Below are 25,692 nucleotides of genomic sequence, written 5' to 3'. Positions count from 1 at the left end.
TACCATAGGGATTTTTTTTTAAATTTGTTTGAAATTTTTATTATGCATACACAATATAGAAATTACTATTTTCATGAAACCATTTAGTCCGCCAGGATTTCACTGTAAGTATATTGAATTTAGTAAACTTGTGAAAGAATCCAGACTCCCTATGTACTGTTGTTCAGTTATATACCACCCATAATTAATGCAGTGTAACTCACTTTCAGCCTTCATTTCATTCAATATATTGCATATCTATATCCTGAAATTGCATGAGTTTAAAACTGTGTAACAGCAAGCAGGAACAAGTTAGCAAGGAAGAAGTTTCAAGTTTCAGAATTAAAAAAAAAAAAAAAAAAATTCTCCCCTTACCCTCATTACCTCTGCAAAAATAAAAAAGGTCTGAAATTACTTCAATTCACAGTGTGGGTAGTGTGATTTTGATTATAAGAGAATATTTAAATACTATTTTCTACTTACTTTTAGTAAGGTGATCTATATATTATCTTTATATAAGTATATTGAACAAGGTAATGAAATATAAATAGAGAGAGAGAGAGAGAGAGAACAAATACTTGGTTCTGTGGCAAAGGGATCCTAATATTAAGATGAAGTATTTGCTTTAGTTTTTTTCTAATAGTAGTCATTTTTCTTTAATGAGAGAGACAAGGTAGGTGAGGTAATATCTTTTACTGGTCCAATTTCTACTGGTGGAAGGTTCAAGCTTTCAAGATACAGGGCTCTTCAAGTCTGGGGAAGGAAGCAGAGTGACACAAACCTTGTACCTTCCACCAACAGAAGTTGGTCCAGTAAAAGATATTACCTCACCTGCTTGTGTTTCTCATATTCTGAGACCAACATAGAATCGTAGAATATCAGGATTGGAAGGGACCTCAGGAGGTCATCTAGTCCAACCCCATGCTCAGAGTAGGATCAGTCCCCAACTAAATCATCCCAACCAGGGCTCTTTGTCAAGCCTGACCTTAAAAACTTCTTAAGAAGGAGATTCTACCACCTCCTTAGTTAACCCATTCCAGTGCTTCACCACCCTCCTAGTGAAAAACTTTTTCCTAATATCCAACCTAAACCTACCCACTGCAACTTGAGACCATTACACCTTGTTCTGTCATCTGCCACCACAGAGAACAGTCTAGATCATCCTCTTTGGAACCCCCTTTCAGGTAGTTGAAAGCAGCTATCAAATCCCCCCTCATTCTTCTCTTCTGCAGACTAAACAATCCCAGTTCCCTCAGCCTCTCCTCATAAATCATGTGCTCCAGCTCCCTAATCATTTTTGTTGCCCTCCGCTGGACTCTTTCCGATTTTTCCACATCCTTCTTGTAGTGTGGGACCCAAAACTGGACACCGTACTTAGATCAGGCCTTACCAATGCCAAATAGAGGGGAATGATCATGTCCCTCGATCTGCTGGCAATGCCCCTACTTATACAGCCCAAAATGCCATTGGCCTTCTTGGCAACAAGAGCACACTGTTGATTCATATCCAGCTTCTCGTCCACTGTAACTCCTAGGTCCTTTTCTGCAGAACTGCTGGCTAGCCACTCGGTCCCTAGTCTGTATCAGTGCATGGGATTCTTCCGTCCTAAGTGTAGGACTCTGCACTTATCCTTGTTGAACCTCATCAGATTTCTTTTGGCCCAATCCTCTAAATTGTCTAGGTCCCTCTGTATCCTATCCCTACCCTCCAGCATATCTTCCACTCCTCCCAGTTTAGTGTTATCTGCAAACTTGCTGAGGGTGCAGTCCACGCCATCCTCCAGATCATTAATGAAGATATTGAACAAAACCGGACCCAGGACCGACCTTTGGGGCACTCCGCTTGATGCTGGCTGCCAGCTAGACATGGAGCCATTGATCACTGCCTATTGAGCCCGAGGATCTAGCCAGCTTTCTATTCACCTTATAGTCCATTCATCCAGTCCATACTACTTTATCTTGCTGGCAAGAATACTGTGGGAGACCGTATCAAAAGTTTTGCTAAAGTCAAAGAATAACACGTCCACTGCTTTCTCCTCATCCACAGAGCCAGTTACCTCATCATAGAAGGCAGTCAGGTTAGTCAGGCATGACTTGCCCTTGGTGAATCCATGCTGACTGTTCCTGATCACTTTCCTCTCCTCTAAATGCTTCAAAATTGATTCCTTGAGGATCTGCTCCATGATTTTTCTAGGGACTGAGGTGAGGCTGACTGGCCTGTAGTTCCCTGGATCCTCCTTCCCTTTTCTAAAAATGAGCACTACATTAGCCTTTTTCCAGTCGTCCGGGACTTCCCCCGATTGCCATGAGTTTTCAAACATAATGGCCAATGGCTCTGCTATCGCATCCGCCAACTCCTTTAGCACCCTCGGATGCAGTGCATCCGGCCCCATGGACTTGTGCTCGTCCAGCTTTTCTAAATAGTCCTGAACCACTTCTTTCTCACTTGACAGAGGGCTGGTCACCTCCTCCCTATGCTGTGCTGCCCAGTGCAGTAGTCTGGGAGCTGACCTTGTTTGTGAAGACAGAGGCAAAAAAAGCATTGAGTACATTAGCTTTTTCCACATCCTCTGTCACTAGGTTTCCTCCCCCATTCAGTAAGGGGCCCACACTTTCCTTGACCTTCTTGTTGCTAACATACCTGTAGAAAACCTTCTTGTTACTCTTAACATCCCTTGCTAGCTGCAATTCCAAGTGTGATTTGGCCTTCCTGATTTCACTCCTGCATGCCCGAGCAATATTTTTATACTCCTCCCTGGTCATTTGTCCAGTCTTCCAGTGAAGCTTCTTTTTTGTGTTTAAGATCAGCAAGGATTTCATTGTTAAGTCAGGCTAGTCGCCTGCCATATTTACTATTCTTTCTACACATCGGGATGGTTTGTTCCTGCAACCTCAATAAGGATTCTTTAAAATACAGCCATCTCTCCTGGATTCCTTTCCCCCTCATGTTATTCTCCCAGGGGATCTTGCCCATCAGCTCCCTGAGGGAGTCAAAGTCTGCTTTCCTGAAGTCCAGGATCCATATTCTGGTGCTTTCCTTTCTTCCTTGTTTCAGGATCCTGAACTTGACCATCTCATGGTCGCTGCCTCCCAGGTTCCCATCCACTTTTGCTTCCCCTACTAATTCTTACATTTGTGAGCAGCGGTCAAGAAGAGCTCTGCCCCTACTTGATTCCTCCAACACTTGCACCAGAAAATTGTAACATGGTTACATCATTATATTTTTTAATATAGTTTTGAGACACTGTATTAATTGTACTAAATGGACTACAAACTTGAAATTGCAGATTAAATTCAAACTCTACAACACCGTATTTCTTAGTCCGAAATCTAGCTAGTTAGCATGAAATTCTTATTAATTACCTCCCTAGGGTGAAAATTTTGCCCTCCTATGCATGTGCACAAATCTCTATAAAATTAATGCAATTTGCATGTGCTCAATAAGGCAAGAATTTGGTTTTTAAACACTGTTTTAAAAAATATATTTTCTGGAATGGTTTTGCATTTTAGAAATATATTTTAAAATAATCCATGAAGGGTTATGATAATATGTTGTGACAGTGCCTCATTGCATTGCAAATTTGAAAGTAATAGTATACAATCACAGATGAGAGAGAGGCTATATGCCTAGTATTTATTCCTTAACAGTAAATAATGACCCTTTGGCAAACTCTTCAATTATTTAGCTGATGAGATATCTGGGCATTCTTCTCTTGAATAGAATGTGTATCCCTGTTGTTATCCTTTTATCTGAATAATAACCAAACAAATCCTTCATTGGATTTCCATGATTTATGGAAATGCATGGAGATAGACACAGATCAATAAATAATACAAGTTGAAACAGGAGCAAAGCAAATGACTATAGCTAACATCTCAAAATCTGAAATTAAGCTTCTAGTGCTAAATTTATTAATCCTAATAAGCCTGATTTTCAAAGGTAGTGAGCATGTACAGCTCCCTTGACATCATTGGCATTGGTAGGTCAGCACTCCTGAAAATCAGGCCACTTGTATTTAGGTATCTATAGGTGGATTTAGAAGTCTAAATTCTTCCTTTGGTTTAAAAATTTGGCATGTGTGTATTGTGTAGTATTTAGGAATGACTGGCAGAGTGGCTGCTGCACTAGTTGTTTAAATGATCTGATCTGGTATGACAACTCCTATGCTCATGTGCATCATAGTTAAGGCTGCAAGTCTGTCCTGGAGGTCATGGAAATCATGGATTCTGTGACTTTCCGGGACCTCCGTGATTTCTGCAGTGACCGATGCGGCTGACCCAGGGAATGCCTGAGCAGCTCAGGTAGCCCCGAGCCAGCCACACCAGCCGCTGCTGGGGCAGTCTCAAGCCACCGTGCCCCTTTCCCCCAAGCAGCAGCAGGAGTTTGGGTGTGGGAGAGGGCTGAGGTAGGGGGGTGGGGTGCATGAAGGGGTGAGGGCTCTGGGCAGCGCTTATCTCGGGAGGCTCCTTGGAATTGGTGACGTGTCCCTCAACTCCTATGTGTAGGCATGGCCAGGTGGCTCTGCATGCTGCCTCCATCCTCAGGTGCCGCCTCCGCAGTTCTCATTGGCTGTGACTCCCAAAAAGTAGGAACTGCGGAGCCAGTGCTTGGGGTGGGGGCAGCACACAGAGCCCCCTGGCCGCCCCTACACCTAAGAGCCTACCAGCCCCGCCAAACCCACCCTCTCCCCCTGCCCCCTCCCCCCCCCCCCCCCGAGCACCTGCGGCACCCCTGGGCTGCCCTCTGCCCCAAAGCACCCAAGATTTAATCAGGATTTATAGTAAAAGTCATGGACAGGTCACAGGCCGTGAATTTATGTTTACTGCCCGTGACCTGTCCATTACTTTTACCAAAAATACCTGTGCCTAAAACATACCCGTAATCATAGTCATAACAATCTTGCCCATAAATAAAATATGATTTTGATTTTTGATGGGAGTTATTTTCATAGAGGTATTTTTAAAATGGTTAATATCTTAAGATAGATATTTTGAAATGGGGAGGAAAAAGTAAAAATAATTGCTTTTCTTCCATTCCAGACAATCCTTTGAATAATGAAAGTTCTCGAACTCACTCCTCCATAATTGCAACAAGTAAAATGTCCGTAAAGACCTCGATGTTTCACAAAGACGCTACTACGCTAGAACCCCCATCTTCTGCTAAGATTACTTTTCAGTGTAAACACACAAGTGCCCTTTCTTCCCATGTTTTGAACAATGAAGATTTAGTAGAAGAGCTTTCACAACCAAACGCTGAAGCAAGACCTGATCTTTCAGTCCATTCTCTCACAAAAGAAAGCACTTACACTGCAAAATGTCCAACATCATTCAGCAATAGTGCCCATTCTGAAAACTCTCACAAGGAAAGTAATAAGAAAGATATTCTTCCAGTTTCTTCATGTGAAAATAATATTTTTGAATATGAAGAAGATATTTCATCGGTGAGCAGACAGATACCAAGTAGGAAGTACACCAGCATCAGAAAGGTAGACAAGGATGATGCCTCTTTTATGCATATGAGCTGCCACATTAGTGATAGTGTGTTAAGTAAAAACTCATTCAGTTTTTCAGAGTTAAGCCTCTCCAAAAATAAAATACCCTCTGAAGCAAATGAAAAATCCAGCAGCACAGGTATAAATAGCTTTTTCCCTTCAACAGTAACAGAAAGTTGTGAATTGGTGTCTTGCTCAGGAGGGAATCGAACTGCAGGGCATTCTGTTGAAAGTAGCACTGATGAAGAAGGTAGCCTTAATAAACTTAAAATTAGGTATGAAGAATTTCAGGAGCATAAGACAGAAAAAACAAGCCTCAGTCAACAAGCAGCACATTATATGTTTTTTCCCAGTGTAGTTCTTTCTAATTGTCTCAGCCGACCACAAAAATTAGCTCCTGTGACGTATAAATTACAGCAGGGCAACAGACAATCCAGGTTAAAGCTGAATAAAAAGAAATTGGGTCTTAGCAATCATCAGGAGCCTGCAGATGTCAGTGATGTTGCATCCATGAAGGAAAGCTGCTATACACAAGATGATGCTTGCAGTAACATTCCTGACAAGGACAGTGCATTACCTATTGATTTAGTTCAAGTTCCTCATGGTGCTTTTGAAAACAAAACGCCTGCAAATAATGCTAATTGTATTGATTGCCAATTTAGAGATGGATCCCTGGAAACAGAGCAGTCATTTGGATTATGTGGGAATAAATATACACTCCGAACTAAACGAAAAGTAAATTATGAGACTGAAGACAGTGAATCAAGTTTTGTCATGCACAACTCAAAAATTAGCCTACCTCAGCCCATAGAAAGTGGTGAAAGTTTGGATGGGTCTCAGAAATCTCGAAAACGTAGAAAACTCTCTAAAAAACTGCCACCTGTTATTATCAAATACATTATCATTAATAGATTTAGAGGCAGAAAAAATATGCTTGTTAAAATAGGAAAAATAGACTCTAGTGAGGAACAAGTGATACTTACAGAAGAAAAGATGAACCTATATAAAAAGCTTGCACCTTTAAAGGACTTTTGGCCAAACGTTCCTGACTCCCCTGCAACCAAATATCCTATTTATCCATTAACACCAAAGAAAAGTCACAGAAGGAAAGCAAAACATAAGTCAGCTAAGAAAAAAGTTGGAAAACCACAAAAAACAAGTAATAAAAATATTAAAAGAACTTTATCTTTCAGAAAAAGAACTCATGCAGTCCTTTCTCCCCCTTCACCATCTTATAATGCTGAAGCTGAAGACTGTGACTATCACTATAGTGACGTTATGTCTAAATTAGGTTTTCTCTCTGAGAGAAGCATAAGTCCAGTAAATGCATCTCCCCCTCGCTGCTGGTCTCCCACTGATCCAAAAGCAGAAGAAATTATGAATGGACTAGACAAAGAAGCTTTACTTATTAAGGGTCCTAACATGTACATCAGCAAGACTGTTAATTCCATTGTAGGAAAAAATAGTCGAGCAAAAACTCAGGTTAAGAAATGTAAAAAGAAATTTGCTACGGTAGCTACTAAGAAAAGGAACAAGATTAATCAGACTAATAAAACAGCAAATGATGGAAAGAAGAAACCTAGGACAAAACAGAGACAAAAAATAGCTGAAAAAATGTCATCAAGAAAGCGTATGACATTTAAAGATGAAAAAGGAAATACTCGTTCTGCTGCAGAAGTTAAATTTGTGCTGAAACATCAAGATCTGCCTGAAATTACTCACAACTTTGGCAGCTCACAACCACTTCTTACTCAGAAAGATGTTCCTCTAACTGGCTATTCAACAGGACATCTACTATCAACACAGCTCCCCCCAACAGTGGATGTACAAGGAAATTCATCTGGCTATTTTCATCCATTGCTGGAAACTGATAAGCCTGTGGGTTTGCAAGGTTTGTCTACTCCAAGAGAAAATCTTCATTCATCTGTCATTTCTGCTCCTGTGATACCTGGAAGGGAAATAACAAAAATAAACTCCCAAAGGTCTAAGAGTCAAAATGCTGTGTTTCGAATGAAGGAATCTAGTTTGAGTCAAAATAATATATTTGACCCATCTAACCACTCATCTCAGGTAACACAGAATATATGTAACTCTAAAGATAAAACATCTACAAAGACAGAAGAGATGATAAATTCACAGAATAGATACTTGTCATCAATTGGAAAATTAAATGAAACACATAGCTTTCCAGATACAATGAAGACAGATCAGTTACATACCACTAATTTTTTGCATTGTAAAGACAATAAGCAGCAGCAGATTGTATGCTTACCAGAAGCATCAAAACATGCAGATTCTTATTCTTCTATACTTAAATCATCTGAGGAAAGCCATGGATCGCTTCAGTTGCCTAAGAACTGTTTTGTAACTTCTTTAAGGAGTCCAGTGAAACAGCTAAAATGGGAGCAAAAACAGGGAGGATTTATTTTTGATATGTCTCATTTTAAACCCGAAAGAATAAAACATCGGTCTTTGTCAGAAACCATCTCACAAACAAAAACTATCTCCCAGTGCAAAAACAGGACTGTAATGACCCCATCAGCATTCAGTGAAGGACAGTCTGGATTAGCTGTTCTAAAAGAGTTACTACAAAAGAGACAGCAAAAAGCACAACATGCAGGTATTTTGCAAGAGCCATTATCAGTTACACCTCAGATAAACAAAAGTATTTCTTGCTCTCCTGAACAGCATAAAGCAATTAAAAGATCACAGTCAGTCACATCACCAAGAAAGTCTCGCGCTCCCAGAAATACAAAACCTAAAGAAAAAACACCGAAACCTTTAAAAGTAGATTCTTCAAACCAGCATAACACTAATCAGATTGACCACTTTATATCTGATGACAGCCCTGGTTTTTTTTCAGACCCAGGCTTTGAAAGCTGTTACTCACTTGAAGACAGCCTGTCACCAGACCATAATTACAATTTTGATATTAATACCATAGGGCAGACTGGATTTTGTAGTTTGTACTCTGCAAGTCAGTTTGTCCCAGCAGATCAAAGTCTGCCACAGAAGTTTTTGAGTGATGCAGTTCAGGATCTTTTTCCTGGACAAACAGCAGAAAATGAACTTTTCGGTCATAACAGCCAAAAATCTGAGGAAGAAAAACATCGCTCTTCAGACCCAAGTACATGGATAACATCTGGTGCTCTAAGTCCTGAACTTTTTGAGAAAACCTCTATGAATAACAATGAGAACCATCGCCATGGTCAGTGGAGAAACAATGTTCATCCTTCAGCGTCTCGAACTAGCTCATCAGTAGATATTTTCTGTACGCAACAGGCAGGGGACTATGTAAATGAGAAGTTCAAGTTGAATAGAAATCCAGTAAATAAAGAGGTATTTCTTAGCCTTCCACAGTCAAGCTGTTCAGACTTCATTCAAAGCTGCACTAGAAAAGAAACCACTTTTGAACCATGTCAGCCACTTGGTTCAATTAATACCTCTTTTACTTCCGTATTGTCTTCTCCGGATGGTGAACTTGTGGATGCAGCTTCTGAGGATTTAGAGTTGTATGTTTCAAGAAACAATGAAGGATTAACTCCAACTCCAGACAGTTCACCACGATCAACCAGTTCTCCCTCACAGTCAAAGAATGGAAGTTTTACGCCTCGTACTGCTCACATTCTTAAACCTCTCATGTCACCACCAAGTCGTGAAGAAATCATGGCAACATTGCTAGATCATGACCTTGCAGAAACAATTTACCAAGAACCATTTTGCAGCAATCCTTCTGATGCACCAGAAAAGCCAAGGTAATTTGTCTGTACACTTTTATTACAAGGCATTTCTATATGTATGTATATTTGTAATTCTGTTAAATCTAATTACATGTATTCCTAAAGCTAATTTTAGCTATATATAGGAATTTTTCACTCTCCGATGTAAAAGATTTGAAGTGATAAACTTAAATTCCACGGCTTTTGTTTTAACTCTGTAGTTAAATAAAATAGAATAATTGTCCTTCCCTTACCGTTATCCACTTTAATGCCACATGCCAATTTTGTTGTCCCTAAAGATGATCAAAGGAGGAATGAGCTGACTACCTTCTCCTTGGGTGAAGGAAGACATCTGACCATGTGATTTGCTCTAGAACAGGAATAGTCAATTACTTTTTGTCAAGGTCCAAATTTCTTGGTCAAGGTATAGTCAAGGTCCAGACTCCAGAGAAACATTTTTCACACCATAATAGCAATAAAGATAATAAGTAAATAAAAAGATTTTGCAGTCCACTCAAAAGCGTCTGGTGGTCCATGTTTGGCTCGGGGTCCACCTGTTGTCCATTCCTGTTCTAGAGATTAGAGCCATGAGCACTCTTCCTGGTTTTCATCTTGAGGACTGCTTGTAATTCTGACAAGTGCATAGATACCCAAACCTTTAATTGATGACAATTGTTGACCATGCTATGATGTATGCAAGTAGTGAAACTGGTCATACATTCACAGTGTACTAAGTGACGCTTCCTCACAATGCTGAACTTGTACGTGTGTTACCTTTACTAATTGTGTACTAAATGTACTAACAGCTGCTTCTTCCAGAAATTCATTGGCATTTTACATCAGGATCAGAAAGTTGAGTGGTCCTTCAGCTGTGATTCTTTAACCAAATGGGATTTCTACTTCCTTTCTGAAACTAGAATCATAGAATATCAGGGTTGGAAGGGACCTTAGGAGGTCATCTAGTCCAACCCCCTGCTCAAACCAGGACCAATCCCCAACTAAATCCCCAACTACATCATGTTCTAATATTTTCTACTCCAAAACACCAAGCTACTGTCTTTGCAAATATATTATTACTGACCGTTAAAATTTAATTTTGTTTGAGGGTGAAAAATGGCCTTTCCAGTAGTTTAATAATACTGTACTGAACTACTCTCCATGATGCTAGAGACTCCAGTTTGTTCCCACATTCTTGAACTAATAGGAGTTGAGAGCTGTGTGGAAATGGCACAGTCTGTCTCTGAGGGAAAAGTGATTTCCTTTAGTGATTTCTCTTGCCGATTCAGGAGAGTGTTTGATAGAGTTTGGATGGAACTAAATCACTCCTCTTTTGAAAAGTTGATGATTGTCCTAGGATATTTAGTGTGGAAGATAAAAGGTAAAGCAGGTAGCATTTGGAAGAGATCCTTGGGGCACTAAGAGTGATTCAGAAACTCCCATCCCTCCACTAGAAAGAAAGAAAGGAGTTACTCTCAGTAGGTTTCCAATTTAGGGCAGAGTAATAGCTTAAGATATTCTCTTTGCAGGGAGATTGGAGGACGGCTTCTCACAGTAGAAACTAGACTTCCAAATGATCTGCCTGAGTTTGAGGGAGATTTCTCATTGGAAGGACTACGCCTCTGGAAGACTGCATTTTCAGCAATGACACAAAGTCCTAGACCAGGTTCACCACCACGTAATTGTCATTCCATTGCTGGCAAAGGAGAAACTAATAGCCATAAAATTAGCGAAGATAAAAAAATAGTCATCATGCCGTGTAAATGCGCACCGAGTCGCCAACAGGTTCAGATGTGGCTTCATGCCAAAGAAGAGTATGAGCATGTCAAGAAGTTGCCTAAGGATCAGCCTGTTGACACTGAGAAAGCAGCAGAGAATTTCAGATCCATAGCATTGCCTGAAGATCAGCCTACTGAAGTGGTAAAAGCAGCTAAGAATTTCAGTTTACCTAGCCTGCAAGACAGCATACCTATTGTGCCTACAAAAGATGCTCCTGTTTCACAGGCAGATCCTACACCAACACAGACCAAGGAAACTTGTGATAAATATATTAATACTGTACAGATTTCTACAAATACCATAGAACCCAGTAAAACTCCACCTGAAAGCGGGACATTGCTGCTTGCTCCTTCAGCAATAGAACTTGATAAAGAAGAAGAGGATGATGATTATTATGTCAATTATAGTTCACCAGATTCACCAGTGCTTCCTCCTTGGCAACAAGCAGCATCCCCAGATTCCAAACCATCTAGTTTAGAAGATGCAGACTGGCAGAGTCAGAACATAATTTCATCACCTGCGGAAGAAAATGACACAGCACCCAGTGGGAATGTACAGAAACATGTCAAAGATGAAGGTCGGGCATCCTTCAGCACATCTCCACTTCTGGTCAGAGAAGGTTCTGGAAATTCCGAATCAGTTTGCCTTCATAGCACACCCATTGTACAGAGAAAATGTCAAGAAAGAATAGCTGAAGCACTTGATTTTACTCCTTTATCAACAGGTAAATTTATTAATTAAGCCAGATACAACAAGAAGAGGTACAAAAACATTTCCCGCAAATAATAGGAAAAGAGTTTAATATACTTTGAAATAATTGAAAAATAACCCTCTCTCCGCAGGAAGGGCAAGTTAAACATGTTTTTATTTTTGAAAGGGATCTATTTCACAAGCGTTTATCCAGTGAAAGTAATTATTCAATTATTAATTAAGATTTGAGTGTCAGAACACCTTAAAAATTGTGGTACAGTGGCTAGAATATGAATTCTAAAGTGATCGTTAAAACATGAACAACATAACTGAAATTACATGTTGAGTATTTTTGAGTCATTAAGTCTTTTTTGCTTAAGTCACTGGTATGTTTCAAACACATACTTACTTTGAAATTAGAATATAAATATTAAATATCTTAAATTTTAAGACTGTCCAAGATAACTATGTGTTTTTGTCTTATTATACAGTGCCATATAGTCTGTAAAACACACTAGGCTATCAAAGCTGTTCTTTGGACTGGAGGTGATCAATTTGTGCACGTTATAATAGATAGAAGAATTTTCTGTTTCCTGGTAGGTAATTCAGTTTTCTTAGAATATTTGGGGGAAAGTAAATAACATTTGCATTTGTTCTATGTTTTTACAGAACCAAAGATGCAGAAATTGAATCACAGAAGAGGAAGTAACTCTGACACTCTTCGAAGAGTACTTTTAACAACACAAGTGAAGGTAAATAAGAATTGGAAACAAAGATTCACGTTTATTAAATTACATTTAAGTGCGCATTCAAGTTCAGACACAAAAATAGTCCATGTGTCAAGATAAACAAGTACCTTTATCTCACTTATACTTATATTTTGACCTTTTCAATTTTTGGAATTTGTTGAGTCTGTGATAAATCTCTATTTTTTATGGGCTTTCATTTTGTTTTTGCTGTTGTGATCTGGGAAATTATTCTTATCTGTGTGTGCGCATGTGTAATAAACACACACAATAGACAGTAATCATGGTAACTAAATGGGAATTATAAAGCTACAAATACAAAAGGAAAAATGAGAGCAAAATGATAAGCATATATTATTTGATCACATCAAATCCTAAAATGTCTCTGTCTTTATTCATGTTATGATTTTTTTTGTAAAAAATTGATCATTTCACACACAGTAAGAGTATGTCTCCACAGCAAAAAAAAAAAAAATAATAATAGTAACTGTCAGTGAGTCTCAGAGCTCAGGTCAACTAGCTGCCCGTGCTATGGGGCTAAAAATAGCCATGTAGACATTTTGGGCTCGGTCTGGAACCCTGGTACTGAGACCCTGCCGGGGTCTTATTACCTGGGTTCCAGCCTGAGCCCAAACATCTACGGATACCCTGTGGTACAAGCCCAAGTCAGTTGACTCAGGCTCTGAGACTTGCTGCTGTGGGGTTTGGTTTGGTTTTGTTTTGTTTTTCTGCTGTGTAGATGTACCCTAACTCATTGTGTAGAGAAAGGCTCAGTGAAAGTTTCCTTATAATTGTTGTAGAGGAGCTTTTAACTTTAGGTTGTTAAATAGGAAAACAGTCACCTGAAGAATGAAACATAAATATACTAATCTACAGATTTTCATCTTTTTGCTGCATATATTTCTTTCAATAGAATCAGTTTGCTGCTCTCAGTGCCCCAAAGAAAGAAACTTCTCAGATTGAAGGACCATCTTTAAACAACTCTTACGGTTTTAAAGTCAGTGTGCAAAATCTGCAGGATGCAAAAGCTTTACATGAGGTAACTTGCTGCAACACCAAACATGCATAACTTTATTCATGCTTTATACTTTTATTTAAGGAAGGAGGAATTTGAAGGGAAAAATATTGTTGAATTCTATCCTTGTTAATCAGGGTTTGGTATTTCTAATTTTTAATAAAGCTTCTATAGTAACTTCTGTCTGAGGCTTTCAAAGTTCTTTCCTCCTAACAGCATTGAACTAAGTCTCACAACACCTTTTTTGGCAAAGTAAATATTATTCCCATTTCCCAATAGAGGAAACTAACCTATAGATGTTCAAAGGACTCCTATTAACTTGAAATCTAACGAGTTAAAAGTAGTTTTAGATACTCCATAAACCCCTAAACCATCACTAATTTGGGTATTTTTAATGGTTTTTAAACTGTTTTTCCTCTTATCTATTGCTTTATGAGAAACTAAAAGAAAATACACAAAGTGCTGTCAAATATACGAAGTAAACAAACTCAAAAGAGGGTAAAGGCAATAGTTTAACCTATCAGTTACTATAATCTTAGGTGTTGTGATAACACGAAAAAAAATTCAGACTTTTTTTTTTTATGTTAACTGTCTCCCTTTTATGGCTAGTCCAAGATTACAAAGGATGGCAGTTCTAGAACCAGGAATACAATACCCATAACCTGACTCTCAATCCTTTCTGTTAACCATTAGGCCACACTCCTCTGTTGAATTTTTATTTTTGCTATTGCCCTTACTGAGAAGGAAAGGGTAAAGATCCCTATTCAGCATAGCATGTAAGCACATGCACACAGAGGTGTCAGAAGTTTACTTTGAATGGGGGCAGGAGGTGGAGACATAAGAATGGGAGTGGAGTGGATGCTGTATATGGGGAGACTTGTGTGGACAGGGTGGAGAGGAACAGCTCAAGACTCAGGGTGGTGCAGGGTTCTAGTTGTTCACGTGTCTCTCGCCAGCTGCTGTGGGTAGCTGCTCCCGGCCCTGACCCAATCACCTCAGTTCCTACCTGCTTCCCAGCCTGATCCCAGACACTGCAGCAGCCACTCTAGCCCCTCCATGTCTTGCTCTTCCTTCTGCCCTCTGTGTGTGTATGCAGTTTACAGGGAACATTGCTTCCCAGAATGTGTAGGAGTGTGACATGTGGGTCCAAAAACCTGGATCAGCTTACACAATATTTCTACTGCAGGAGCGCTGCATGCCCCCATCCCCAGGTCCATCACTCCTTCATACTTAACTTTAAGCAAGTGAGTAGTCCTCATGAAGTTAAAGTGCTTAAGTGTTACCATGAATTTGGGCCAAAATGCTTTTGAATGATCACTTAAGCTGAAATGTTATCACTCCTTCAGCGTGTCCTTCAGAGTAGCCTCCTCATTCACCCTCCAACTTTTCTGTGCGGGTTCTACTGGGCTCTGTCTTTGGTCCCCTTCTCTTCTCCCTTGCCACGGTATCTCATAGTAATCTCTTCTCTAAACACAACTTCAAGTACTGTCTGTATGCTGATGGCTCACAGATCTACCTCTCTACTCCAGACCTGTCTCCTGTCCGAACTAAAATCTCGGTCTGTGTCACAATTCCTCGTGGATGTCCAGCCATCAGTTCAAAATCAACACAGCTAAAACAAAGACTCTTTATCTTCCCTGCCAAGTCCTCCCACTAACTCTTTTCTTGATTACTATGGACCACACCACCATTCTGCCTGTCACTCAGGCCTGTAACCTGGACGTAATCTTCAATTTAGATCTCTCTCTAGGTCCTTACATCCTGGCGATGTCTAAATCTTGTCAATTCTTTCTGCATAACATCTCCAAGTATAGCCTTTCCTATCTATCCACAAAGTAAAACTCTCATCCAGGCTCTTGTCTTGCATCTTGATTAATGCAACATCCTACTATCTGGCCTTGACAAATGCAGACTTGCTCTGCTCATCTCCATTCAGAATTCTAATGCAAAGACCATTTTCCTAGCTTGTCACTTTGACCATATCATCCCTCTCTTTGCATTCCTTTATTGCTCTCCCCATTGCATCAGACGTAAGCTGCTTGTATTCACTTTCACAGGCCTTCATAGTCAATCGCCACCCTCCCTATCATCCCATTTGCTCTTGAGCTGTCGACCCTTGCCTCTGATTAACCCATTAATACAGCTTCCATCACCCACTTATTAAATTTTCAAACAAACGCCTTTGTGCTTTCTCTCATGCTGCCCCTCACATATAGGAGGCATTCCCCTGTGAACATCTACAAAACTACCATATCTACCTTCAAATTCCTTTTCAGAACTCCCCTTTACCATGATTCTTGCAAAAAAACTTATTAACAGTTAGGCCACTGGGGTGCAGAGACCTCTGCTTACTGTGCCAACTCCTTGTACTTCCCCATCCATTTGTATCTATCTGTTGTCTCTTGTCTTATTCTTAGTTTGTAAGCTTGTTGGGGCAAGGCCTGTCTCTTTGTTCTGTTTGTACAGTGCCTAGCATAGTGGGCTCTTGGTCCAGGACTAAAGTTCCTAGGCACTATGGTAACATATAAAATAACAATCCAGTCTCAAGATGGGATTTTCTTCTGTTTGTAGGAACACAAATAATGTGACAATTAATTAAAATGCAGCTTGGTAGTATTTGAAAAATAATCACAGTGTTCTACCCAAAGAAGTATCTTACAAGTTTTAAAATATTATATTAAATATTTAACTGCAGCATCCAAAATTGCTGGTAACTTTAGGAAATTTTTAAAGAGTGAATTAAAAGCTCACAAAAGTGAGGAGCTGATAATGACTGCTTAATTTTTAGTCTAAAAAGTTTGAAGCTTAATATACCCTAAAAATATTGTGTCAAAATTAAACGAACTATTGCTCCCTATTAACGATTGAGAAACCCTAATTCAGGGGCACTTAACCATTAAAGATTCCTCCTTTCATCATGCTCTAGTTCAATCAGAAGTTATGGGAATGATGCAGAAATTATTGAGTAAAATTCAGTGGCCCGTGTTATACATAGGGCCCCACCAAATACACGGCCATGAAAAATGCATCACAGACCATGAAATCTGGTTTCCCACCCGTGAAATCTGGTCTTTTGTGTGCTTTTACCCTGTACTATATGGATTTCATGGGAGAGGCCAGCGTTTCTCAAATTGGAGATCCTGACCCAAAAGGGAGTTGCGGGGGGGGGGGGGGGGTGGTCACAAGATTAACTTAGGGGGCTCACAGTATTGCCACTCTTACTTCTGCGCTGCCTTTAGAGCTGGGCTGCCAGAGAGCGGTGGCTGTTGGCCAGGCGCCCAGCTCTGAAGGCAGCGCACCACCAGCACCAGCGCAAAAGTAAGGGTGGCAAGACCATACCATGCCACCCTTACTTCTGTACTACTGCCTTCAGAGCTGGGCAGCCGGACAGTGGTGACTGCTTACTGAGGGCCCAGCTCTGCAGGCAGCAGCACAAAAGTAAGGGAGGCAATACCACACCATGCCATCCTTACTTCTGTGCTGCTGCTGGCGGCGGCTCTGCCTTCAGAGTTGGGCTCCCAGCCAGCAGCCGACACTCTCCAACTGCCCAGCTCTGAAGGCAGCACCACTGCCAGCAGCAGTGCAGAAGTAAGGGTAGCAGTACCGCAACCCTGCCTACAATAACCTTGTGACCCCCCGCAACTTCTTTTTGGGTCAGTACCCCTACAATTACAATTACAAATGTGAGATTTAAATAGCTGAAATCATTAAATTTATTATTTTTAAAATCCTGTGACCGTGAAATTGACCAAAATGGACTGTGAATTTGGTAGGGCCCTAGTTATACAGAATGTTAGACTAGATGATCATAATAGCCCATTCTGGTCTTAAAATTTATGACCATATGAGGAGTAACTTGTCTTTATCTATACAGTAGAAGCTTTTTTTAACCGGCATGCGGGGGGAACAGGGGTTGCCGGTAAATTGAAAATGCCAGTTAACTTAGAGGGAGGGGTTTAGAATGCTGGGGGAGGATGCGGGGCAGGGGCATAGGAGGGGCTGTGGGGCACAGGCTCTGGGAGGGAGTTTGGGTCCGGGACGGGGATTGGGGCACAGGAGAGGCTTGGGGTGCCAGACGGGGGGGTCGCGCTCACCTCTGGGGGCTCCTTGCAAGTAGCTCCCCGTCCCTGGTGCTCCTGGCAGAGGCGCAGCCAGGCGGCTCTGCAAGCAGGCACGCTGCCTCCATCGGCAGGCGCCGATCCCTGCAGCTCCCATCGGCCACAGTTCCCAGCCAATGGGCTGGGAGCCGCAGAGTCAGCCCTCGGCGGGGGGGACGGAGGCAGCGTGCCTGCAGAGCTGCCTGGCCACAAGCCCCCTCCCGGACCCAAACTCCCTCCCCGAGCACGCCCCACAGCCCCTCCCCTGCCCCCTGCTGGCCCCACACCAACCGCACTATAAACTGGACTTTCAGTGCAGATCAGAAATGCCGGTTTATAGAGCTTGCCAGTTAGTGAAGTGCCAGATAAAAGAGCTTTTACTATATAACTTCTCCTGGTGATTCTGAGCCACTAGAAATCTGCCAAAAACTCTGATAAATTCTGTGGAAACTTTTGGAAAATGTACAGTCCTGTCACCAAGATCTTCACCAATAGAGCTTCTAAACTCCCGATAATCTTCTGGGTTTTGTTCTCTTTAACTCCTATGTTGAGCTCTAAAGAAGAACAAAAAAAATCAAATATTCAGTTATTTGCACCTTCAGATCATGCGTCTTATTTTGATGGGAATAACTTTTGAAACTTATCAGACAATACATAAAACACATTTGGTGGATGCTAAATTACTCTAATTATCTATTTAGGCTAAACTTGATATTTAAATTGTCATTACTCAGAAAGCCAGAACTATTTTATTTCAAATTTAGAAGGATCATAACCAGAAGGCCTAGATACTTAATACTGCACAAAAAGTATTACCAAAAAACTCAACAATCCATTTTGACTCAGTAAATTGTTTAACTTTCTTACTGAAAAAGCCCAGTACTTCCACTTTGTTAACTGATGATGCATGAGGTAGGACTCAGGAGGTAGCCGGACCCCTGAGCAATATAGTGCACTGTCTTGATGACTGGTAGAACCACAGTCAGTTTCAGCTTAATTTTAACTTTCACTTTTAGAAAGTAATTTTTTGGTTTGGAGGAAAATATTCCAAATGTACTGTTTTCCTGAATCTGTTGGCAGACTGATACTGTAGCTGTATCTGCTTAGTCCAGATTTATATATCATGCCAAGCCATGCCAAACTGTTGTATATAAGTACTAAGAAGCATGATACATTAATTTCAAAGACATTGAGAAAAGAGAGGAAGAACTGTGTTTGGAGCTTTCCCTCTTCTCACCCACCTCCAACCTTTTGCTACTTCCTTGTCCCTCTTGTGTCCAGTACTCTGCTGCTTCCTTGTCCTGATCTTTGCATAACTGCTAGATTCACTTCAACTCCAGTCCTCTGATTCTTCCATACTCAGTTTTTTATCCCCATAATCTACAAACAAGCAAACTGACTTTTGTACTGCTTGAAATGACCTTCCGTTATAAAACAAAGGAGTACTACTACCTGTGTCTTCTCATATTCTTCCCCACATGGGCACTCCCTGTGCAACAAGGGATGCTAACTATTGTGCATTCTAGAAAAAAAAAAAAAACAGGATTTCGTTTCTTCCTTAAAACTTCTAAGCTTTGTTTTCTTTTTTAAAAGCTAGATTCCTACCTATATGGGATAAGCAAGGAATGTATTAACAAATACCCACATTTCTTTTTTCAAAATGAAAATGTCATTTTGCAGAGAAAATGGAAAATACAAAAAATGGAATAACCCTAAATTCATGTTATAGTGTAGAATTACCAAATCTTTGTATGTCCATTGACCAACTAAATGGAAAGATGTTCTTGTGGTCCCGGGTATTTTGTTTAAGACTCTGTCACAACTTCTCTGTGAATTTTTTCCAAATCATTTAATCTCTCTATGCCTGTTTCCCCATCTGTAAAAAATGGAGCTGAGGTGGTACTTTGTTGCACACAAATGTTGAGGCTAAATTCAATACAATTTGTAAAGCAGTTTGGATTCTCTGATGAAAAATGGTGTGGAAGTGAAAAGTGTTATAATTTAATATTATGGATTATGTAATTTTCATGTGCTTGGTGCTGCCATTTGAAATGTTTAATCAAGACTTAAAGGACCGGGAGAACAGTACCCATTAGAAAACAAACATTCAATATGTAAAAATGATTCCAAGTTGGTTTACTTAAAAATACAGTTGTCTACTGGTAACCTTGCACAAAACAATTAATATTTTTTTAAAAACAGATTCTAAAAATGTAGGCTTAGTCAGCTGTTTTTTACCTCTTATGTGTAAGTAGTTTTATATAAATGTATTGGACCCTTGCTTATAATGATTTCATTTCTATGAATAATCTGCTTCTTTCAAAACTGTGTGAAATTTAATTGTTTGAAAAGAGCCACAAAATATAAACTTGTACTTGGGTTTTCTTTGATGTAGGTCCAAAACCTTACACTCATCAGTATGGAGTTACATGCTCGAACCAGACGAGACTTGGAGCCAGACCCTGAATTTGATCCTATCTGTGCTTTATTCTTCTGCATCTCATCTGACACAGCACTGCCAAATACTGATAAAAGAGAAATCACTGGTGCTATAGTGATTGATAAAGACAGAACAATCTCAAGCCAAGGTTCCTATTTATTTTTTTTCTTAAGAGTACTTTGCCAAAATCTGTATCTTGTAAAAATGGAGCGTTAGCAAGCCATGATCAAATATGGTTCTATAGTATTGTTTTAACTCATTTAATTTTCTCTTGTGAGTATTGGATGAAAGGCCATATTAAGCATAGGTAAAGTTTTCCTGCTTATATCTTCCTATGAACCATCGCATAGGTTGTAAACCACAGATATGATACATGTATGCAGTAGACCTGTGTTTGTGTAGTCCTGAGCAAGCTCCTGCAGTGTTCTAGAGGTGTAAAGAGGAAAATTTGCCTTAGTCTCCTGCTGAAATTGCTGGCTAGCTACAAATAGAAAATGTTAAATCAAGACAGTATGTTTAATATTTTACTTAAGGGTTATATTTGTGGTTTTATCTGATCCTTTTAGGATCTAAACAGGGGCCCTTATTGTATTGTACCTTTTTGGCTTTGTTTAGACCAGTGATACTCAACCTGTGGCTCTAGAGCCGGATGTGGCTCTTCATGGCCCTACAGGCGGCTCTCGCAATGTAGGCATCTGATCGGCGCTCCACTCTATCAGGCAGCGCGGGGAGCACTGAGCAAATGGACCGGCAGTGTGGGAGTCGCTGAAGTTCCCCCTCCCAAAGGGGGAAAGAAAAGGAGCTGCTGGGATTCCCCCACAGGTAAGAGTAGAGATCACCTCCCACCCAGCAGCCGGGGGGCAGAATGGGGAGAGACCACCACTCCTTCTTCCCAGCAGCCAGGAGGGGATGGAGAGAGAGAGTGTGTGCTGCTGGGAGAGGGGATGGTGGGTCGTGTCATGATGTGTCAATATATGATGATGATGTGACACTGCATCATCATCAGACATTGAGGAAACATCATGACACAAAGATCACAATGTCGGTACTTGATTTTAAGGTGCTCTGCAACTCCATTTAATGGTGAAGTGGCTCTCCAGCTGTTAAAGGTTGAGTACCACTGGTTTAGACTATTAAAAAAAGTCATGTTTCTTTTAAGATTTATTCTGGGGAATTAAAACAAAAAAAAAAAAAGTGGCATTATAGCTGTATATTAAACCACAAAATACTGTCTAACAATAAAGGCATAGCCCAAAACCTACCAATAAAAAGGAAATTTAGTCTTAAGGCAACAGTTCCATCCTTCACCTGCTTCTTTAAGATATTGCAGGAATTTTATGGGTTTAGGTGAAGTCCCTAATATTACTTTTAATGTAGCTTATTCTGGTATTTGTTTCTTTGTTAGTATTTTTAATTAACTCCATTATTGTACTGAGTGAGAGTTGTCATGAGAGACTGTTATGGCGCCTTAGGAACTGCTCTGAAAAATTATGAAGAAAACTCTGTGAATAAGACTAGTAGTATATTGAAAAATCAGACATACTGATCTGCAGAATTTATTTAGTGATAAAATGAGGTAGTTCATTTAAACGTTGTGATGATCTTTCTTCCTTGTTATTGTAAGTGCTCTCACTGTTTTCTTAGTGAAGAGCTTGTTGAGCTCGAGGAGTGACTTGAGACTGAGCTGCACATCATTTTACATTATTGCATTTTAAGTGATAGCCTGTATTTTAATTAATTCTGAAAATGCACAGAATTATTTTTTGAGCTAATGTGGTCTAATGTATTCATCTTTTATCAAGCTCCTTTTAAAACTCCAGTTGATTGGTTTAATCAGAGATGTTATGATCTGTTATGTAAGGGAATTTTGAAGACACAGTTGTTGTTCTGCTTCATTACACTTCTTCGCTAATTGGTTATTTTTTATTTCCTCGAGTCAGTGGGGGGGGAGGTTGGAGTTTTAAAAAGTATACTGTGTTTATAGGGCTTTTCATATTCAAAGCACTTTGCAAAGAACGAGTCTAAACAAGTGTAATGTAGTTAATTAAAATAGATATTTTATGTGAAGAATATAGAACATAAGATGCAGTACAGTTCTTTAACATTTTTCTTCAAATATAGTTCTTAGCCTGACTGTTGTGGATGTAAAATGCTAACATTTTTCCTTGGGTCAAATTCGTTCATCTTTGGGAATTTCTAGAAAATTCTCCTCTTCATGGAACAATTTGCAAAGTGAAAAAATGGAAATCTTGTGCCTAAAACCCACCTTTGAGAACAAAAATAATCCAGAGAAGGATTAATTGTATTAGTAATTTTTAATCAATATTAAGACAGATATGAATGTACTTTGTAGAGACAGAAATTTTCTCTGTTCAAATGATTTGAGTTGTATGTTTTATTTTAAAGAATAAGAGAGACTGGAGTAGTGGAGTTTGTCCTAAAAATTAATGATTATTTCACTTGTTTTCTAGGTAGCAGAGACCAGGCCCCTTTGCTCACAAGATCTGGAGTTACAGGACTAGAAGTCACTTATGCTGCTGATGAGAAAGCTCTTTTCCAGGAAGTAGTGAATATTGTAAAAAGGTAGCATATCTGTGTGTTCTGCTTTTATTTTTCAGGCATGGTACAGCAGATTTAGTTCTTTCAGCCCCTGCCAGTCTCTCAAGTATTGATTGTTGTTGTTTTTCCCCAAAGGCTCATTTCTAGAATGGACAAGCATGGTGGTCTCTTGAATAAAAACATCTGTTTTTCCTTTCGTCTTATACCAGGCATATAATAAGAGCTTCTTAGTTAGCTGAGTTAAAGCCCCGAACCTAAACACTCCTATCAGTAATCCTGTAAATTTATAACCTTTCCTCTTAATCCCACAATCCAGTATACACATTTCAGTCTTGAACTCTCAAAATGTTAGATATTACGGTGATGAGAACTATAGAAAACCTCAAGATAGGAAGACATTTTTGCAGGTTCTTTGTGGCAAAATACTTTCCACACAGAAATTTATATGGGTACATGAGCATAACCTGTAGATAAAAACTAGTTTCCTGACCCATAAATTTGTCTTCTCTGAATGGGAATCCCTTGTTCTATTAGGCTTGGAAAACTGCAGGGTTTTTCTCTTCCAAGTTTTGAACGCCTGCTTTACAGCATCCTCTGGTGCTGTAACCTTGGAACTGCAGGCACATCTCTCTGCAAGGCCCAACTGCCAAAGCTGCGAAAGTCATAGTCTCAAGGAAAAATAAGCAGACTAAACCGTGAATCATCTGGCTGGAGTACATGCTGAAGACAAAATGTGTACTAGGCAGAGTACATTTGCAATTCTCTCTCTCCCCAACCAGAAAACCTCTGAGGAGAATGACATTGACCAACCCCATGAAGCCAGAATACAAAAAGAGTTGCTGAAAGCAACCAACATAGGGTGGGTCCTGACAGAGCAGCGGATACCTGTTCAGAGAAGACAAAATTACAGGTAAGGAAACTAATTTTATCTTTATCTTTCTTGGAAATCAGGTGCTCCATCTGCCTTGGGAAACCACTGGAAGTAGCAAGCAGTTTTAAAAAAAAAATCCCCCAAGAATTGGGTGGAAATTTAAAAAGAAATCAAATGCCAGCATGTAAACAACATATCAAAGATATCACAGCAGTTAGAAGTTTTGATTTATTCATGAAGATCACCACGAATGGAAGACTCAACATTTGTACATCTGAAGGCATCACTGGATGAAGAAAGGATACTGATTTTGTAGTGCTTTTTGAAGGAATGTACCAACAACCAGATAGCTTGCCTGGCAAATCTCTTCATAAGAGGCTCTGTCTCTTTTACTATAATGTGCTAGTACACCTGTTGGAGTCAGCAACTTATCCTCAGAAATTACTTTAGGTAACTTGTATTCCTCGAAGATTACAGACTTAATCCATATATATATAGAGAGAGAGAGAGAGGACTTTGATGTCTTACACTATCCTTCTTAGTCCCACCTTTCACCTGTATAATACCAGTAGGGCATCAAACTTCCTGTAGGTGTAGTTCTGTGCAAATAGAATTTTGCCATTTAGACACATCCTTTGCGTGCATCTGTTTTCTCTTTCAGCGTGTGTAGACTTTGGGCAGAAAGAGTATAAGAATATTGATAAGGTTAAATGGAAGTCCATCGGGTTTTTATAAGCAAAATCAGCGGCTAGCCTCAGTTACTACTTTGAGTTGGGGGAGTAAAGGTACTTAAGCAGGAATTTTCTTGTGGATGTCATCACTAAAAGGAAGGTGAACTAAGATTGGCAGACAGAAGTTTCTCTTGGGGCTCAAAAGGAGCTTTAGTGAGAACACTTAGTACGGGGAAAATTTTCAAAAAGTCTTTTGTTGCCAGTGTTAGAGGGTTTTTCTGCTTAGTGCACCACAAACACCAGATTCTCCTGTTGACCTGGTAAGATCAACTGATGAAGGATTTCCTGCAGTTGAGGAGGAAATCAACCAGATCATATTCTAGGAAACGTTACTGTTCAGGATCCAGGGAACAACTCTCAGAGATTCAAGATCTGGGTGAGATAGAAGACTTTTGTGAATTAATTTCTAAGAAGCTGATAAAATCCCTGGCTGGCATACTGACCTTTGCATTAGTCTGTGGAACTATAGCTACTTTGGACCAAAATGGAATAATCAGTATGACTGCACATTTCTTCTTGTTGATCTTTCTGACTACCTCTGTAGAAGAGCATAACTCTGGAGACCAGACAATGGGAATGACAGCACATCTGTTCAGTAGGCTTGTGGGTTGTCACTGCCAGGAACCAAAATTATTAACTTCCTGGTGCATTGGACAGAAAACAAATCTACTTGTGGGAAAAACCATCTCCAAACAATCAGGGACTTACTAGTTCAGCTCCCAGGTCCATCCCACAGCAGTGGAGCCAACTGGCTGATTTCTTGGTCTTACTCCAGATGTATGTGACATTGAGGGAGACATCCAGATGTTCCAAGTGCAATAGAAGTCGTCCAGACCTCTGTTTAGGATTTTGTTTCTTGTTCTGCCTTGGTGATTGAGCCACAGTGGTTTCATCACTTTCCACTTTCTACATGGTTGGTTATGAACTCTGGAAGAACATATCAAAGACAGCTGACTACTACATTCCCCATCGTTTGCAGATCCACGGCATTGGTGCCAGGCTAGGACTCCTTTGCGGGGACAGGACCATTTACTTTCTGTTGTATGCAAACACATACGAGTTTCCCATCAGAACAATCTGTTGTTCATCATACAGATTGCTGTTGTATCTGCCAATGGTTTGCCCTTAACAAATGACCCAGGGGTCTCTAGCAGGAGAGGGAGCTCAGCATCTATTGGTTGGGACTGACAGCAGATCGGTTTCATGAATTTTGATAATTCCATTACCTGATGAGAAAATTATGAAGGAGTGGAGGTGGAACATCACTCAGAAAACTATCTGGAGGCATTAGTATGTTGAAACCTATGGAGTGAAGAACAATAAATGAGTGAGGTCCTGACTTTTGATAAGTTTTTTTTTTTTTTTTTTTTAATTCAGGCAACACCACTAGTCCAATGTCAGTTTTGAAAAGTGGTCCGCAGAATTAAGAGCTCTTGTGATGTAATTAGAGCACTCGTTACAGATTCATCTCTAGTGTTGCTCAAGAAAATTCAGCAACTGTGAAGCCTCATACAATTGCATCTTTGCCAGTAGTTCATCCACAGTGGTAGATCTGAATACCCTCATCTCAGATTGACT

The 25,692-nt window shown here is 40.0% G+C and overlaps 1 protein-coding gene across 1 annotated transcript in view; it reads left to right on the top strand.

Annotated features, from left to right (window-relative positions):
* REV3L (REV3 like, DNA directed polymerase zeta catalytic subunit) overlaps nucleotides 1-25,692 on the top strand; it is a 254,373-nt gene that overhangs the window by 156,153 nt on the left and 72,528 nt on the right. The window contains exons 13-18 of the mRNA XM_074948247.1: nucleotides 5,019-9,225; nucleotides 10,716-11,689; nucleotides 12,325-12,407; nucleotides 13,315-13,440; nucleotides 19,909-20,101; nucleotides 22,425-22,536. Coding sequence (XP_074804348.1) covers nucleotides 5,019-9,225; nucleotides 10,716-11,689; nucleotides 12,325-12,407; nucleotides 13,315-13,440; nucleotides 19,909-20,101; nucleotides 22,425-22,536 — 5,695 coding nt within the window. The remainder of the gene's footprint in view (nucleotides 1-5,018; nucleotides 9,226-10,715; nucleotides 11,690-12,324; nucleotides 12,408-13,314; nucleotides 13,441-19,908; nucleotides 20,102-22,424; nucleotides 22,537-25,692) is intronic.

Source organism: Natator depressus, chromosome 3, assembly GCF_965152275.1.
Source record: "Natator depressus isolate rNatDep1 chromosome 3, rNatDep2.hap1, whole genome shotgun sequence".
NCBI classification, from domain to species: domain Eukaryota; kingdom Metazoa; phylum Chordata; order Testudines; family Cheloniidae; genus Natator; species Natator depressus.
The sequence above is the reverse complement of the archived record's forward strand: the minus strand, read 5'-3'. Positions and strand labels throughout refer to the sequence as shown.